Raw genomic sequence first — 17,502 nt, 5'->3', positions numbered from 1 at the left:
GGTAGAACGTAAATTGCAAGAATCAACAAAGTTCTGCGCTGAAGCGGCTACCGCGATGATAACGTCGTTAATGAAATAGACGATATCAATTTAGTATAATAAGCAAGGACTTGGCCGTATCCACGGGCAGATATAAAAGCTTACCATTGCGGATTAAGCAGGATAGGTGAACTCGCGGTTCGCCCAACTGGCTCGTGCACATTCTCATAGAATATGTGCTACAAATAGCTGTCGCACTGTCAACAATCGTTTGCAGTAACGTCCGCTTGACACACGGGGTCCGGCGAGCAAGCGTAATCGCATGCTTGATAAACGAGACACCGGGTTAAATTCAATGTCGAGGGGGTGGCTTATTGATGCAGCGAAATTAAACGGAAAATGATTACCGTGTGCCGCGGCGCGCGCGCTGGTCGCCGTTTTAAAGGGACGCCCGCGCCGCTCGAAAACCCGAAACGCTGCTATGGACGCTGCCTCTGGAAATCACCTGTGAAATCAAGTTACTGGGGGGGGACAGAGGCTCTCGCTGGCTAAGTGGGACGCGTAATACTTCGGCTGTAATCGCATTCGAGATCAAACTCGATCGGCAAATAGCTGTTTTTTTTTTCTCTCGCCCGGTCCCCGGGTGTAAGCCTGTGCAAACAGAATCCATTCGCTATTAACGAAAACCTTACGGACACGCGTCATTGATCGCGTTGCGATTTCGTTGAGGCACGCGGTCCCTGTGCGACACCCGATCGCAGAACGCAACCGCTGAAAACGAACCCGTCTGAACACCTACGCTTCGTTCGCCCTGCACGCACGCTTGTCCACAGGACGCTTGCGGTCGGCGTCTGCTGGTTACAATGAAATTACACCGTTTCGAGTGTACGAACGTCTCGAGTGTCTCGAAACGCAGCCCCGATCCACGAGGCTATTTTTCCGACTGTTGACCACTTGCTGCTGGTAATACGGCACCCTTGCAATTTTCGATATCACAACGAAGGCATTCGGCGCGGAATGGTAACGGGAGTTCCCCTAACACCCGACGCACCTAGCGCCGAACGGTAGCTGTACAGGGTGTTCGCGGTAAGTTGGATCAACGTTTTACTCATAAGCAGTATTTCGAAAAAGAAGAACTCGCGGCGGCACTTACTGGCAACACAATAACCTATATCGACTTTTTATATTTACAGTATTCCAAGGTCATACAAGGTCAGAACTAACAAGGAGAGGCCACGACCTTCGGGTCACCGATTCTGTTGAAACTTTGCACACATAGATCTCGTTCTCCTGTTCATGAATGTATACCATTATAGGGGCAGATACTCAATAGTTTTCGAGATATTGACGATTAAAGTTTCATTATTTCATATGTAATGCCGTATTTTTCTATACTACAAGAGTCACACTAACACATTTTTTTTATTTTATTATGTTTTATCTTTGTATATTTATATTATTACTTTCAATCGATTAAATTTCACGCATAAAATTGCATTTTGAATTATAAATAACATGTATTTATTTACTATTATTATATATTATTATTTATATAATAAATGCATATTAAATTTTAAGAAGTCTTTATAAATATCGTGTGTTAATATTCCGGATTTCGAGCAAGTTACTATTACGTTTGTGTGATGCGACATAAGTTCACCTACTTTTTCTTGAACAAGTGCGGTCTTTTCTCCCTTACATGATATTGTCCTTTCGAACGCTGATTGATACCGACATCCTGTCTAATCCGTGTTGATTACATAATTTAAATGGAATTGCGAGGTGATATATTTTACTACTTTCCGATAATTTTCGGCGGCTTGCTATATTTTAGCAAAATGAAATCGGTACTTATCATTATATTGAAATTTAATCGATTGAAATTGATAATATAAATATACGATGATAAAATATAATAAAATTTTTTTAAAAATGCGTTAGTCGACAGGATTTGAACACTAGTCGTCCGGCTGAAAACTTGGCACGCTACAGTCGCACCAAACCGAATCTTGTAGCATAGAAAAAATACGGCAGCACATAGGAAATAATGAAACTTTAATCGTCAATATCTCGAAAACTATTGAGTATCTGCCTCTATAATGGTGTATATTCGTGAACAGGAGAACGAGATCTTTAAGTGTGTAAAGTTTCAATAGAATCGGTGACCCGAAGGTCGTGGCCTCTCCTTGTAAGAGAAACATACAGGGTGAAGCAGAATAACTCGGTTGCTATTGGTGATGAAAAAAAAATTTCGAGGGCGAAAAATTCTCGTCTTAACCCTTAACACTCGAATGGCGACTGTAAGGCGCCACTAAAAATTGCTGTATCATTATTCAAAATATTTTTTACATTATTAAATTTGTTTGTATTTAATAAATTACTAAACATTTCGGTATAGCACGAGTAAGTTGCACCATTTTCGTATGTATAACAGGAAAAAAATATATAGAGAAGGGCAATATTCTACGTCGGAAGAAATGTTTCGTTTTGGAGTTAAAATAGCTTCGAGTGCAAAGGGTTAATATTAGGGGTACCCATAAGTAATCAATTTGCAAAGAATTTGTTTTGCTTTTAGTTCTGTACCGATCATTAAACAGGAAACACGTATTCTTTTACAGTTTTCGGTAAAGCAACCTGTGTTCAAAATATTCTAAAAAGTATAATTTTTTTACAACCCTGTAATAAAATGGCGGCGTCCGTACATTCCGAGAACTTAAGATTCAAGGTTATTCAAGATCGCCGAAGATCTTAATTTTAAAAGACGAAGTTGACGTACGTCCTCTATTCGTCCACCAACAAAAAGAAACTATTAATATGTTTTACATGTGTAACATGATTTAATTTCGAGATGTTTTTATACAAAATAAACATTGCCTACATTAATTGCAGAGTCCAAAAGTTGCTCAGCCATTCATTTCTTAGACGAATAATTTTCATAAGTTGAAAATAAATACGTCAGTATGATAAAATTTTTGAAACGTTTCTTATTTAAAACGTGGCAAAAATGATCAAAACGTAATCGTACATAAAGAAATAATACATTGCATGATTCTACATAATAAAATATTTCCGGTAGTGTTTTAAAAATGCAAATAAATTGATAAGAGATTATTGAAACAGACATGCGCGTATTGAATTAGAAACAAGTAATTACTGGAAATTATGAAAGCGTGAAAAGATGACGATTGCGATCGATCGATCGATCGAGGGCATCATCGGTGGTGGAGAATGTTCCATTAATTACGCGGAAACCTTCAGCTAATCAATGGGTAGTTAGTGGCCAATGGTTGGCTCGCATCAATAATCACTGGGCGACGTGGTAGTATAGTACTGTGCTTTGATGCGCTAATTTACACCACCTGCATTAATGCCCATGTCCCACTGGTCCGGAACGACGATTGTCTAAGTGCGTGTACGATCCCCAGAGCAGGTATGCCGAAGACGCCGCGAACAAGACGATATATTAAGGTTAACCACTGTGTATATTCAAACCTCCCACAGAACCTGACTGCTAATACGTCTTCCTGAGAAATCTTAAAATTATGCGCGTTACAACAGAAATTGTCTACTACAATGTTCGCGAGAACCGAAGGATTTAGCTGAATTTCAAAGTACGAAAAACATGAGACATTTACAGTCGGTGTACGAAGTATTTGTACACCTTTCAAAAATAAATAACTTTTTTAAAATTCGTCTAGACGGCTTGAATTTTTTGGAGATCATTACTACACGCACCATCAACTACCCGCATCATTGCACCTCTTTGCTTTTCTTTTTTACTTATGCATAAATCATTTTTTTTTTAATTGCTATTGGTCGTAATTTCAAAGAAAAAAGTAGAGATCACGATTTTTAAGTTTTTTATCTGTGTCCGTAATGAAAATTTAAATGGTGCCTTTTGCAGATCTAAGTAAAGTTTCATTGAAATCGGTTGACGTATAAAAAACTATGAGCATTGCAAGAAGTAAAAATCTTTGAATTTAGGGTTTAAATCGCAGAAGTTCAGTCAATTATATTTCATAGCAACCTTGATCGATTTCGATGAAACTTTATGCATACATATGACTTACTTAGATCTACAAAAAACACCTTTTAAGTTTTCATTACAGACACAGATAAAAAACTTAAAAATCGTGACCTCTACTATCTTTCTTCGCAACTACGACCAATCAAAAAAAAATTATTTATGCATGACTTAGTAAATTAATCCTTCTAACATCTCCAACAAATTCAAGCCGTTTGGTCCAATTTTAAAAAAGTTATTTGTTTTTAAAGGTTGTACACCGACTGCATTTGCTAATTGAAAAATTCTCTCAATTGTCAAATTAACATTTCAGGCACGAAGTTTATGATTCGTAATTTAGACTAACTGAAATATTTCCCAATTTTTCATTAAATACCGTCTATAGTAGACTAATCCATCCAGCTTGGCAGAAAAACTGAAGTGGTTTGGTCCATTTATAAAAAAATTATTCTAATTGAAAATTCTCATCAACAATGAGACGTGAACCATCGATATCTTTTTCTGAAAATGTAATTTTGCAGAAAAACCTTTTTCTCGTCTCGCATGATTCAAGAGTTCAACGATACTATTAACAATTGTTCTGCGATTGTTGCTTCAGTTGATTTGAGCACAAGTATCTTCGATGACTGTAGCTAACAGTATATACAAAATACTACAACTAGCACAGTGTGCAAAAATTCAGGAATACGACATAAACGTACATAAATAAATCCACGAAACTTCGCAAAGAAATACTTAGTCGAACAGGGAAGAATTCTCGCAGCACACCGTTAAGATAATCCGCGAAATGGGAGTACCGGCTTAAACCAGTTATTGCCATAATCAAAATTGGAGCACAGCGAGCAGAGGAATAGTTACAGGAGAGAGAGAGAGAGGTTCGTAGCAGAATACAATCGCGGAATTTAATCCTAAATCCATATTCCGCGGAATTATGAAATACGTGGTCTCCCGACCGCCTCCTCGGTAACAGATTATAATTAGCGCAGTTGGTTAACAGTTCCCCGAGCAAGAAAAACTAAGAGAGCGAAAAAACTGGGGGATACACTTGGTCCGGATAACAATTCTCGGTCTACAGGACCGAATTAATTAAAGATACACGTCGGCGTAGCTCATTAATGAACTTAACAATTCCTAGCCGCTGTGGATGTGTTCATTGTTTCGCCGTTTACAAGTTTATTGCGTCGCGTAGCGGCGCGAGCAACCATTTAGTCTTCCCTTCTCCGAGGCGAATTTAATTAGGCGGTCGGAGCTTTCCCACCCACACCCTCGCCATGGCAATTCTAGCCTCGCCGCTTCGCTCAGCTCCGCGCCGCTCCGCTCCGCTCCGCGCCGCGTCGCATCCTCAGACCTATCCCGAAAGATAAAAGTATTGTATAGTCGTAAACCGAGCAAGAACTTCTTTTTGTACGCGGGCGAGGTGGGTACCTCATACGGCGCGGGACAAAAGGGAAAGTTTGCCGCGGAAAGGGCCGTGCCCGTTTATTGTTTCTACCGTTGTCACTAGTCAGAAGCGGAAACCGCGGGACTACCGGTACGCCAGCCAGTGTCACCGGCACGTTTACACGCTGTATTTATAACGGACCGGCAGAAGTGTACTCCGCCGCGCCGGTAGGCGGAACCCCTGAGGAATACTCATTGTTATGTCGCCGGTAAGTAAATCTTCGTTGGCTCCGAGTCCATCGGTCTTTCAGCCCGGCGAGATTTTTACGATCTTTTCCGACGATTTCGCCGGGATGGAGTCTACGCTAGTGGCCAGCCCGATAGGACACCCTGAACATTACCGAAAACAGAGTTTAACCCTCCTGATCCGAGGAAATGAAATCCGAAGGAAATATAGAATTTTACACAGAAAAGCCTCGAGTCGCCATTAATGTAGTACAACGTTCAGCACTCACGTCTAACGACATTCATAGCGTAGTATACACGGTATTCGCGAAAAAGGTTCATGTGTGATAGAGTAACCAGGCTTCCAAGAAGAGATTACGAGAAGTAACACTGGTTTATCTGATGAATAATAACCACGCTTTTATCACTATTATGCAGAGACGGAGAATTTAAGACGACCGAATCTGCATTTTTCTGTAGCGAGTAACGTTTAAAATATTCCAGGTGAAAGAATTTCCCGTTACTGAAGAGCTCAGGGCAACGAACGATCATAACATGAAAAATTTATCGATATTCTTACAGATACGTTTAGAGCAACAAACGATTAACTAATTCAACTTTTCATACATTGAGTAAAAACATTAGAAAACAGTTAACGATATACTTATTTTATTGAAGAGAATTTTATATTTTATTTAACATAATTTCATGACTAGAAATTCTTTTTTACAAGACGTTATATTTATTGCTATCATTTTCATAGCCCCACGATTCGGTTCTCGTCACAAATGTTAACGTGCCGATGATATGTATTTAATAGTAATACTATTGAATACATTTTATTGCAGAATGTAATATAGTAATTGTACTAAAACATTGTTGTTTGCATTCACAAGGATTTGCCTTGCTGGTTCTTTATTATGCTTCTTTATTATTCTTTTATTTCGTAACCAATTCTCTGGATTTCGTGTTCTTTTTCTTACTTTATATCTAGAAAATACCAACAACACCATGACGCTTAAAAATTTCGACAAATGCAATTACCATGGTCGTCTGACAACTTCAATATAAAAACGGCAACAATTTTAACCCTTTTCACTCCGGAATTTTGTAAAGATTTGTTAAATGTCGCCTCGCCTCGACGTAGGTGTGCGAAAGGTTGTTTCCGGAATTTAAAAAAAAATCGGTTTTGCCTTCAATAATTCAGAAAAAATTCACAGTCGTGCGTGCTATCGGATAGCATATTCATGAATTTTTTCGGAATTTTTCGTTAAGCAGAACGAAAGAAATAGAGCATAATTCATAAAACTTTGCTCAGCCTACAACTACCCCTGCGGTAGGGGTAACCGCTTACAACTTACCAAGGAAGGTGTTCTTTGGGAGCCCTATCGAATGGTATAGTCAATTTGGTTTAGGGAAAAATTTGACGTCCTTATCCGGCTACTCTTTGCAATATTTACAAATTTGAAAAATCGAAAATTCAAATCAAATTTCCTTCTCATCGATAATAATGAATCTCTAGAATCACTAATGCACCGAACAAAATGTTAAGAAAATAGTCAGTTAATTTTAGTAGACGAGGGTAGTATAAATGTCTAAACGTTGCAAGGACATAAAGGGAAGAAGAAATTCTGTCTAGGAGATAGCGTTGACTCTGTTCTTCCTGTCGGAGGCGTTCTAGCAATTACAGCGAATTCTCGTTACGAGTCAGTTGCGTCGTTCCGGTGACCGACTCTTAGACGAAATCTGAGGTTGTCGCCGAGGCGTCGCATTTGAAATACACAGGGCACGCTGGAAACCTAAGAGACATATCCGTCTACAAGTCATAAAAGCCTATGACTACTAAACGATAGTGACAAGAAGTCTGAGAAAATGTGAGCTTCGGCCCCTCACCGCGGTGGAGTGTGGGTAGTTCCACTGACTCCAAATCGTAAGGTTGGCACTGACTAGTAATGAGAATTCACTGTATCAACTTTATTTCATTTATTTATTTCGATCGTACACTGTGCACACTGGCGACAAAAGAAGCTCGAATACCAAAAACATAAACGCCCGTCGAAAATTCAACAGCTAAAATATAAATTGAGAAATTCTACCAAACTTGAATCACTTACTTTGAGTTTTTCCAAATTTCGATTCAGTACGACTTCATACAGTCATCCTCCGGTGTGCCAATAAATTGAACAATTACATTTAAACTCAGGATCGTTTATTAACTCCGTGCGCGAATGTTCCGCATCGAATTTCCAACGACTGTGTCTGAAGTCATATCCAACGGAATCCACCGCAAAAACCGTAATACACCGTCAAAGGGACTGCGAGAAACCATTCACGGAAATGTATTTCCATGCAATAACGCGAAATTCAAACAAAAAAGCCGCGAGCAGTCTGGCAACAATCGAAAAAACTCCGAACAACATCTCAAACGCAACCCAATAACCGTCATCCGTTGGATCGACGTTTTATTTCCGGCAATTCCGCCCGCGGATTTCCACAAAAGAAGAAGCCTCTCGTCTCCGGACGGGAAAGACGCATGAGAGACGGTATGGTAAGGGGAGGGGGGGGGTGGGTTTGGAAAAAGTCCCGAAACTTATAAAGAACGATTCCGTGAATGTCTACATGAATCAGGCCATTATCATGCAAACCCGAGGAAAATCGAACGCTATCGAGAGACAATATTGCGCGGGTGGATGGTGGAAGCAACGGTGGATGGATGGTTCGGGCCGGATGGTATCGGTGGATAAGAGGAAGAGAAGGAAAACGGAATGCCACGAATTTCGTTCGCGTGGTTTCGACGATGGAGTTTCACCGGCGGGCCGAGAGCAATGGTATCGTAGCAGTCTGGCCTGATAAAGGAGAAAGCCCCCGATATTGGTCAGACAGTGGAATGCCCTCTATTCGCGTCGGACAACAAGATTTCTCTCTGTACCGTTATACGAGTCTCGTCAGCCTTATGAACCGCTCGACGAACGAAGGGGGTGAAGAAGGGAATAGCTCGATAAGACCTAGGTTCGAGGGGTCAGCAGAGAGTCGAACGGGAGGATCCGAGAAGAAAAGCGGACTGGGACGTGGGAGAGAAGTTGAATGGGGGAGGGGGAGTCAGAAGGATCGAAAGATTGCGATTGGAGCAAGTACTGTTAAGCGTCAATAGTCTGCTCGTTGTCACGCTCAGACGTTACCCGTAACGCGAGAGTCGTCGCACGCGTAAACCCATCTCCTAACTGGCCTGGTCGGAGAACAAGCCGGTAAATTGAATCTCGGAGATGGGTGAAGAGGATCGAGAACCAGGCAGGCGAGCGAGCGAGCGAGCGAGCGAGCAGATGCACGTAACGCGCGGCACAGAGAAAAAAAGAGAGAACCGAGCGAAGCGGAGAAAACCAGGAGTAAAGGAACGGTTCCAAGCAAAGAAACGAAGTTTCCTTCGCAATTCAGCCACTTAATCGTCGTTAGAAATGTGAAAACAATGGGTCCGCGCGCGCGCGTGTGTGTGTTGTCGAGTGAGATTAATCGAATTTTGCTTGGCATCGCGGCTACCGAGTCCGCTTCTCGATCACGAGATCCGAATCGCGCGTGAATCTCCCTCGATATCTCCGACGCTTTCTGTCCATTTGTCGAGTAAATTACGGGAAATTTGGCCGAGCTGCCGTATAAAACGCGCATTATTCTTTAGTTCTTCTTTCCGGCGCTGGAAACCCCGAGGGCGCTAAGCAAATCTATCCCCATCAGACGCAGAACGACGTTACCACCCCTTTCGCTTCTCTCGACTCTTCCTTTGTGTCGCGCAGAAATACTGATTTCTCAGCGCGAAAGGGCTACAGCTGTAAAGACTCGAATCTTTTTACCGTTTCTTATTTTCGTCGTGGCACTTTAACACCGAATTATATGCGACACGAATTTTTATAATATATTGGAAGATTGGACAAGCCCGCGTCCGATTACAATCTTGTTTGAAGAAAATCCACACTGATTTTGGAAAAAGTTATAGCTTGTAAAACGGTGAGAAACAATTGTAGAAGATGACTCTACAGCGTGGAGCATTTAAATGGAACACCGAAATATCTGATTTTATGAAGAAAGTGTGCTAAGAACAGAGTTCTAATATTTTAGAGGGCAGTTGTAGGGTAATCTTTATTATATTATATTTGTATAGTGAGGAAAGAGAGGTTAGTTAAGAAGTGGGTCGAAGGTGGGGAGTGACGACGCTTCTCCGCCAGAGTGAAAATGTGGTTCATAGGGAGAGAGCATGAGCGATTTGTCAGCTAAAGAGTGTATCTTATATTATGTTAAATATATAATCAGTAATTAGACTGCGGATCTTTATGCATTTAAGGCTTATGAAAATTTTCGAAGAATGCTGCAATATAAGATTCGATAGAATTCAGTACGATTATGATTTGTTTTCCATACAGAAAGGTTGTTCGCATGAAAAATAGGATTTCATTTCAATCTACTTTCTTAAAATTTGTCTATAAAAATTGGAAATTGCATAACCATCCGCAGTCTATTAGTTAAAAATTATTACATTAATTATATTATTTCATTTTGTTTTATGTCTATTAGCTCTCTCTTTCTTTTCTGCTTAATTTAATTTGCGTTTTATTTTTTGGTTTAAGATGTACATATAGATTAAGTAATTCTCAGTAATTGTATTAGTTTATCGTGTGATTTTCAGTAATTGTATTAGTTTCTAAATTAAACAAGACTTGTTTAATTTTATGGTGGTTTTACACGTTAAATAAAAAAATACCGTACCACTATTCCTTAAGCATTCGGATACTGGGACGTTTTTACCTTACAGGGTCATCAGTATTTAAACTAAACTAAACAAAATTATCATTATCAAGTAGTTCTTATTGTTTATCAATGTTTCATATGTTGATAGGTTGTATCATAGCACGGAGCACGAAATTCCGTTCGTGTCTCTCAAGGTCACGCCGAACAATTTCCCCAAGAACAAGCTCGTAACACGATTCGTACTCTTCGATTGATATTCAACGGCAACTTCACGAGCGTACACAGGAAATTGGTCCGGAGCGTCATGAACGATCGCGGTCACCCTGAATTCCGCGTAATGCAAAGGATTTTATGCATATTTATCCGCGTCACTTGGTACGGGACGTCAGCATCGCGCCGCATGAATATGCATCTGGCGTAAATATTGTTTTTCCTGTTTCTCCTTTTTCCTTCTTTCTCGGTTTTTCATTTTCTCGTTTTTCGTTCGTTCGTTCGTTCTGGTTTCCGTTGACGGATGCGTCAGCCGCCACCGTGGTTTTCTGGCCGCGGTTGCCTCTGCGGCGGAACGTACATACACGCCGGGAACAATGGCGTTGCGTAGCGAAACAATCAGGGACGGCCCGCGTGACGCACTTCAACCCTCTTTGCCGCCTCGCTCGAATCACATTCCAAATGAACCAGAGCCACGCCGCCGCCGCCCGCGCACCGTGTGCCCACGCAGCGAAACGACGCGGCCGCCGAGCGGCGGCGTCGCGACGCTTCCCTACCGTTGGACCACTTTTGTTTTTAATATCCCGCGTCCCCGTGTAGGACAGAGAGCCAGCCCCCGGCCCGTCTTTTATTTTCATTCGAGTGCTAGACGTCACCGGCCGTCCGTGGCCGGCTGCTCTTTTCAACGACCGGCCCCTTTTTATTTATCATCCGTGTAGCCGCGCGCGGTTCATCTGCCTGGCACGTATGTAACGCGATATTTAATTTCACACGGTGTCTCTACTTGAATTTCGCGCGTTACGTCGCACAGTGGGCAATTTCGACAAAATCGGATTCAAAATCAAGGAACTTTCGATAGGAATGAGGTAGAGCGATGAAATTTTTTTTAAATGAAAGCTGCAGCTTTGTAGAATATGGGAAAAATAGAGAGATTGTGGTATGAACGTTTGTTAACCTCGCGAAAATTCGTTAAACGCGCACAAATTCAAGAAAATGTTAGTTTTTTCAATACCACGCCCGGAAAAAAATTTTTTCTAACATACTATACATCATTTCCCATAGATTTTTTCACGCTGATTTCAAATCTGGTTTCAAAATTTGTCTACGACCTCAGGATTTTGCAAAAAAATAGATTTTTGTGACGAAAAACTAATGAAGTCATTTTTTCGTGAAAATGATTTTATAACACTCTAGTTTGAAGGTATATTGTATTTTCATATATAAAATTCAATAAAAGTAATAATAATGACGTATTTGAACGTTTTGAGTTACTTACGAAACATGAAGCGCTTCACATCTCGTCACCACTTGACGTATCGCTGTTATTGCTACTGGCACTTTCTGCAAACTGTCTGTGGTTGTAATGTAGTATAAATTAGATATCTATTATCCATAATTATATTTTCGAAAATCCGACAATATTTGCAGAAGCTTTGGAGATCGACGTGCAATTTATAAAAAATATTGCTACAATATTATCAGTCTTCAAATGCAAGCAACCCTTAAAAATAAAAGAGCTCGAAGAATTCTGTCGGGAGACATATTGTTTTCATTATACATTATTTCCGTGGGCTCGAATGAGTCCTACCTTGCATAAGTTATTAAAGCATGGTTGCGAAATAGCAAAACAGTTTCTATTGCCAATAGCTTATTATTCATAAGATGCAAATGAATCGTGGCATAAACTGTACAGAAAAAACATGATACTTCACTCACGACAAAATAGTCGAAAAAATAGAATCTTAGATGTTTTTAATCGCGCAATGCACTTAACCGACCCGAAAATTTCTATCATATTACTAAAAGATCGATTAAAGTTGTACCGAAGAAAGAAAATAGCAGCAGAATGTAGAAACTTCGTCGAAGAAAATGCGTAAGTTAAAAAGATTAAATACTTACCTTACTTCCTCTGTAAATGAAAATATAATTATGGACAATAGATATCTAATTTATACTACATTACAACCACAGACAGTTTGCAGAAAGTGCCAGTAGCAATAACAGCGATACGTCAACTGGTGACGAGATGTGAAGTGCTTCACGTTTCGTAAGTAACTCAAAACGTTCAAATACGTCATTATTATTACTTTTATTGAATTTTATATATGAAAATACAATATACCGTCAAACTAGAGTGTTATAAAATCATTTTCACGAAAAAATGACTTCATTAGTTTTTCGTCACAAAAATCTATTTTTTGCAAAATCCTGAGGTCGTAGACAAATTTTGAGACCAGATTTGAAATCAGCGTGAAAAAATCTATGGGAAATGATGTATAGCATGTTAGAAAAAATTTTTTTCCGGGCGTGGTATTGAAAAAACTAACATTTTCTTGAATTTGTGCGCGTTTAACGAATTTTCTCGAGGTTAAAAAACGTTCGGACCACAATCTCTCTATTTTTCCCATATTCTACTAAGTTTCAGCTTTCATTTAAAAAAAATTTCATCGCTCTACCTCATTCCTATCGAAAGTTCCTTGATTTTGAATCCGATTTCGTCCAAATTGCCCACTGTGCGTCGCTGCGGACCGAGCGTGGATCATGTAGCTATTTCTCTATCTCTATCTCTATCTCTATCTCTATCTCTATCTCTATCTCTATCTTTATCTCTATCTCTCCATTCGATACACTCGATAATATCCTCATACAGTAGTGCATAATTAAACGTTGGCAGCCGGGGCCTAATGCGGAAGCTTAAGTGGGCAAAGCGGCTTCTGCGAATTCGAATGACAATGGTCGAAGGGCAGTGGAAGCGTGTGAGCGAGACACAGTAGCACCTCAGTAGTTGCACCCTCGACAGTTGCATGCGAATCTCGTCAGTTGTGTCTCGTCAACACGCGGTGAGGATAGTTGCCTGGTTACGGAAAACACGCGACATAGCATTCTCTCCGTAACTGTCGGAAAGATCTCTAGCGTAATTGTCGAAATTGTATCCCCGCCACCCAGGATAAAACACGCGCTCTGCTCACTTCGTTTGAAGAGTTACGCGTGAGAAAACGAGAAGAGGAATGAGTAAATGTGAAACGAAAAATTAATCGGAACATGTGAAGCTATAAACTGGAGGTAGGTGATGTTATACAGCAGGAAAAATTACGCGAGACTCACAACCAATGCAAGAGAAGCAAGAGATTGCAATTTTTCTCATTTTTAGTCTTTTTTCCGAAACCTTTACCGTCGTATTCCGTCTCGTTTTCCAATTAAACCTCAAAAATTCCATTAAATCAAAGTAAGTTTTTTAATGAAGTAAAAGTTGAAAGAAATTAAATGTGTGATATTGAGTAGTCTTCCAACTTGTTGAAAGAAATTAAATGTGTGATATTGACTAGTCTTCCAACTTTCTTGAATTTTACAGATCCTAATCAAATTTGGTGCAATGAATATATTAACGTAAAAATTCATTTTAAAACCTGGACAAATAATTCCGTCACCCACACATGGCTGACATGGCAGTCAACGTGTTAAAATGACAGCAATAAAACACAATTTCTATGACAATCTTTAAGAAATGTCAAATAAGTCAATGACCTTACGAAGTGGGTATTTATTAACGCGTGCGTAAAAATAATATGTTTAGTTAACGAGAGAATATTAGAGTATAGTTTTTGTATATCGAAACGAATCTATCTGAAAGTAAAGCGAGATCGTGAAGAAAATAAAGAAAGTGAGATCGTGAGATCCTCCAACTTCTGCATTTCCAATTTTCATCTTAAGTTTATGCTTATGTTAAAAAGTGACCGACAGATTTCTGTGATTCACGTTCGCAAATCCGCACAAGAATCTGCTTGTTTAAATTTGAAAAGATATAGGCGCACTGCTATCCAAAGATGCTACAGTGTTTACTCGATTTATGTCATATATTCTAGAGGCCTCGGTTCAAGGCCCCTCACGGGGTATACCCCCGCGGCAGTGGGGATAGTTCTGCGACATTTATCGGCTAGGCATGTGGGACACATATAGAGTAAACACTATTTATATTTTTATTTCGACCTGTGCTTTTAGTTTGTTACTTGGAAATCTTATTAGTCTTTGGTGTCTGTATCAATTTCAAGGAATATCTCTTAGATGAATGTCCGATGACTTGTAAGCGATACTGTACGCTAATGAAGAACCTCGATTGGTATTGGCGTAGTAATAATGAAACATTGACTTACCAAGAACAACGAGCTTGACGGGTCTGCCAGCGAGGATCTTCCCTTGGTCGTCTTCTAATGTACAACCCCATATACCGTCGTCTTCTAATCTGACGTTGTCTATGTGTAACGCCGCCGTGATGGAATCACCAATATATCTGTGTCCAGTTCCACTCATCTCGGTTCTCGTATTGATTGTTATCATATCCACCGGACTTCCTTCGTGCAGCCATGTTGCCGGCCGTATTTTATAGCTCCTAGCAACATAATACCCTCCAATTAGCACACTAATTTGCAGGGAACGCTACCTATCGCCACAGAAACGTCGAATTTACCGGATAACGCGTTCGACAATGTTACACACTTCACGGTTACAATATTTTACTCGATAACGTAACCACGCGTCTTCAGTGCAACATTGAGAAATCGATGGCCCACTTAGGCAAAGCTATCTAAATGTCTGTTCGAATTATGATAATGTCTCGCCACTGAATTTTTATATAACTGCTTCTCTAAAACTTCTATGAGAAATATGCAATTTTTAAGATTTAAGATAACAAAAATCTGAGAAAATACACGTTAATAAATCATAATAAGGCGCAACTAACAGAATAATATAAACGTGGTCGTCTGATAACTTCAATACAAAATCAGCAATTTCAACTGTCTGGAATTTCTTGAAAATCGGTTTTGCAGTCAACAATTTGGAAAATATTCTGAATCGTGTGTGCTATTCGATAGAATGTTCACGAATTTTTTCGTAATTTTTAGTTGTGCAGAACAGGAGAATTAAGCATGATTCATTAAAAAAATATGTTCACCCTATAACTACCCTCGTGGCAGGGGTACCGACTTGAAATTTACCATAGAGGATTTTCTTGTATTCCCTTCGAATGATGTGACCAAAAATCAATTTGGTTTTAGGGAATTTTTGACTACCTTATCCGGCCAGACCCTTTGATCAAGAAAACACGTGAATCAAACATCAGAGACTGTGTACAGTCTCCTTGAATGGGACCTTGCACTGTGGCCATTAAAGAAAATGGAAGAGCGACGTGTGTACTTTGCGCGCGCGCGGTAAACGAACGTCTGGTAGATCCAGACGGAAGAAGCAAAGTTGTAATGAATCGTCTCAGATCCGTTCATGTACGTCCTATTTGTCAATAAAGAACCCTAAATTACCTGGCCTCGGGCAGCAGCAGCCTCGAGTAATTTCCTTCTAGCTCGCACGGTAGTACGACCTTGCTGTGAGGTTTCACCTCGAGCTCCAAGGGTGGCTTTGACGGCGTGGCAGCTGTATCTAAGGAGACTGGAACATTGGTTGTAGCGGAGGAGCTGGTAGACCATAAGTCCTCTTCGGGGGCTAAAAGGGCCGCGGGCTGCGCCACGTCGTCGGACAGAGAAATCAACGTCGAGCTGGACGGTGTTGTGCTCGTGGTGCTTGTCGTGGTTCTTCTAGCACGTCGACCACCCTCCTGTCTGCCTCGAAGGGTGAACACGCCAGCCTCGTTCACCGATCCTGCAACAAAACGAAACGTTTATCACTTCGGGGTTCCATTCACCGTCCGACCTTCGATAGAGACCTTATTCTACTTTGTAGTACCTACGCTACAAAAAAGAGCTTCGTAGTCGCAACGTAGCGCGTGCACTCTTCGCGAAATTAAGGGTGGCTTCTCGTGTAACGAAAGTCGAGGCAAGTGATTTTTCAGAATTTTTCTTAGAATCACTATTGAATATATGGAACTAGGCTCTTTTGGATTGTGAAGTTGGAAAAGTTGGGCTTGGTTTCGGATGAAAAGTTTACTTTTTTTCGGCTGATTAGTCACGTTTATAGTACTTAAAGAAATATTAATTAAAAGTCAAATATATATTTTAGGTACAATCTCTAAAGAAAAGAAGTTAACGAGCTTCGTCCAAAGTTGATTACTTTGCTAGTTTTTTAGCTATCGTGCACGCCAGTTTAGAAAACATAGTTCCGAAAAACTTGTGTATTATACAATAAATGATAAGAATTATTGAACAAAACAAAAACCCTCTCGTACTTCACGACCATCTGTTTATATCCCCAAAAGGTCCCACAATATGTTTAATAATTATTCTGTAAAAAAAATTCTGAAAAATCACTTGCTTTTGTATTTTTTATCTGAACCCGACATTGCAGTCTGCTTGTATAATTTTTCTTTTCTAAAATGATTTAACATATGAGTCTAGGGACTCTTGTCATAATAAGTCTACAATAGTTATACTTGAGGAAAATGCAAAGAAAAATCGATTTTTCGAAAATGAAAAACCAAAATACCCCCTTAAAATGTAATCGGGGTTTGTTGAAGTAAATTACTCCAGCCATTTCCAAGATATTTTAATAACCAGTTTTAAAAATGCGGTTGTGAGAAACACGCCCTCACATGGTATACACCGCGGTAGTGGGGATAATTGCACGACGTTTATCGTCCAGGCCTTGACGACATATATAGAGAAATCAGTATACCTTACGAACATATTGTTGCATATTTTAGTCTACAAGATATAGCTTTCTTGCACTCCGATGTTCAGAAAATAGTCTATGGAAATGAAAATTCGTTTAGAATACCGCGATCTATTAATGACGAATAGATTTCAAACGCGTTAATAAATTTTCATAAAATCAAATACACTGATGAAAATATTCAGAAGTTGTATAGAAAAATGTCATTGAAACGTTAGTGTAGTTTCGAAAAAAGAACGTTTTGCGGGCAATATATAAAAACTCTAAGGATAATGACATTTTCCGCAAGCAGCTCCCCTCCTGTTCGACCAAATGGTATTTCCAACGGTTGGCCG

At 39.9% G+C, this 17,502-nt stretch overlaps 1 protein-coding gene across 1 annotated transcript in view; it reads right to left on the bottom strand.

Annotated features, from left to right (window-relative positions):
- Tei (irregular chiasm C-roughest protein teiresias) overlaps positions 1–17,502 on the bottom strand; it is a 760,200-nt gene that overhangs the window by 318,354 nt on the left and 424,344 nt on the right. The window contains exons 5-6 of the mRNA XM_076797260.1: positions 15,865–16,201; positions 14,704–14,939 (exon numbers count right to left, since the gene is read on the bottom strand). Of these exons, the coding sequence (XP_076653375.1) occupies positions 14,704–14,939; positions 15,865–16,201 (573 nt within the window). The remainder of the gene's footprint in view (positions 1–14,703; positions 14,940–15,864; positions 16,202–17,502) is intronic.

This window comes from Halictus rubicundus, chromosome 11, assembly GCF_050948215.1.
Source record: "Halictus rubicundus isolate RS-2024b chromosome 11, iyHalRubi1_principal, whole genome shotgun sequence".
Taxonomy (NCBI): Eukaryota; Metazoa; Arthropoda; class Insecta; order Hymenoptera; family Halictidae; genus Halictus; species Halictus rubicundus.
The sequence above is the reverse complement of the archived record's forward strand: the minus strand, read 5'-3'. Positions and strand labels throughout refer to the sequence as shown.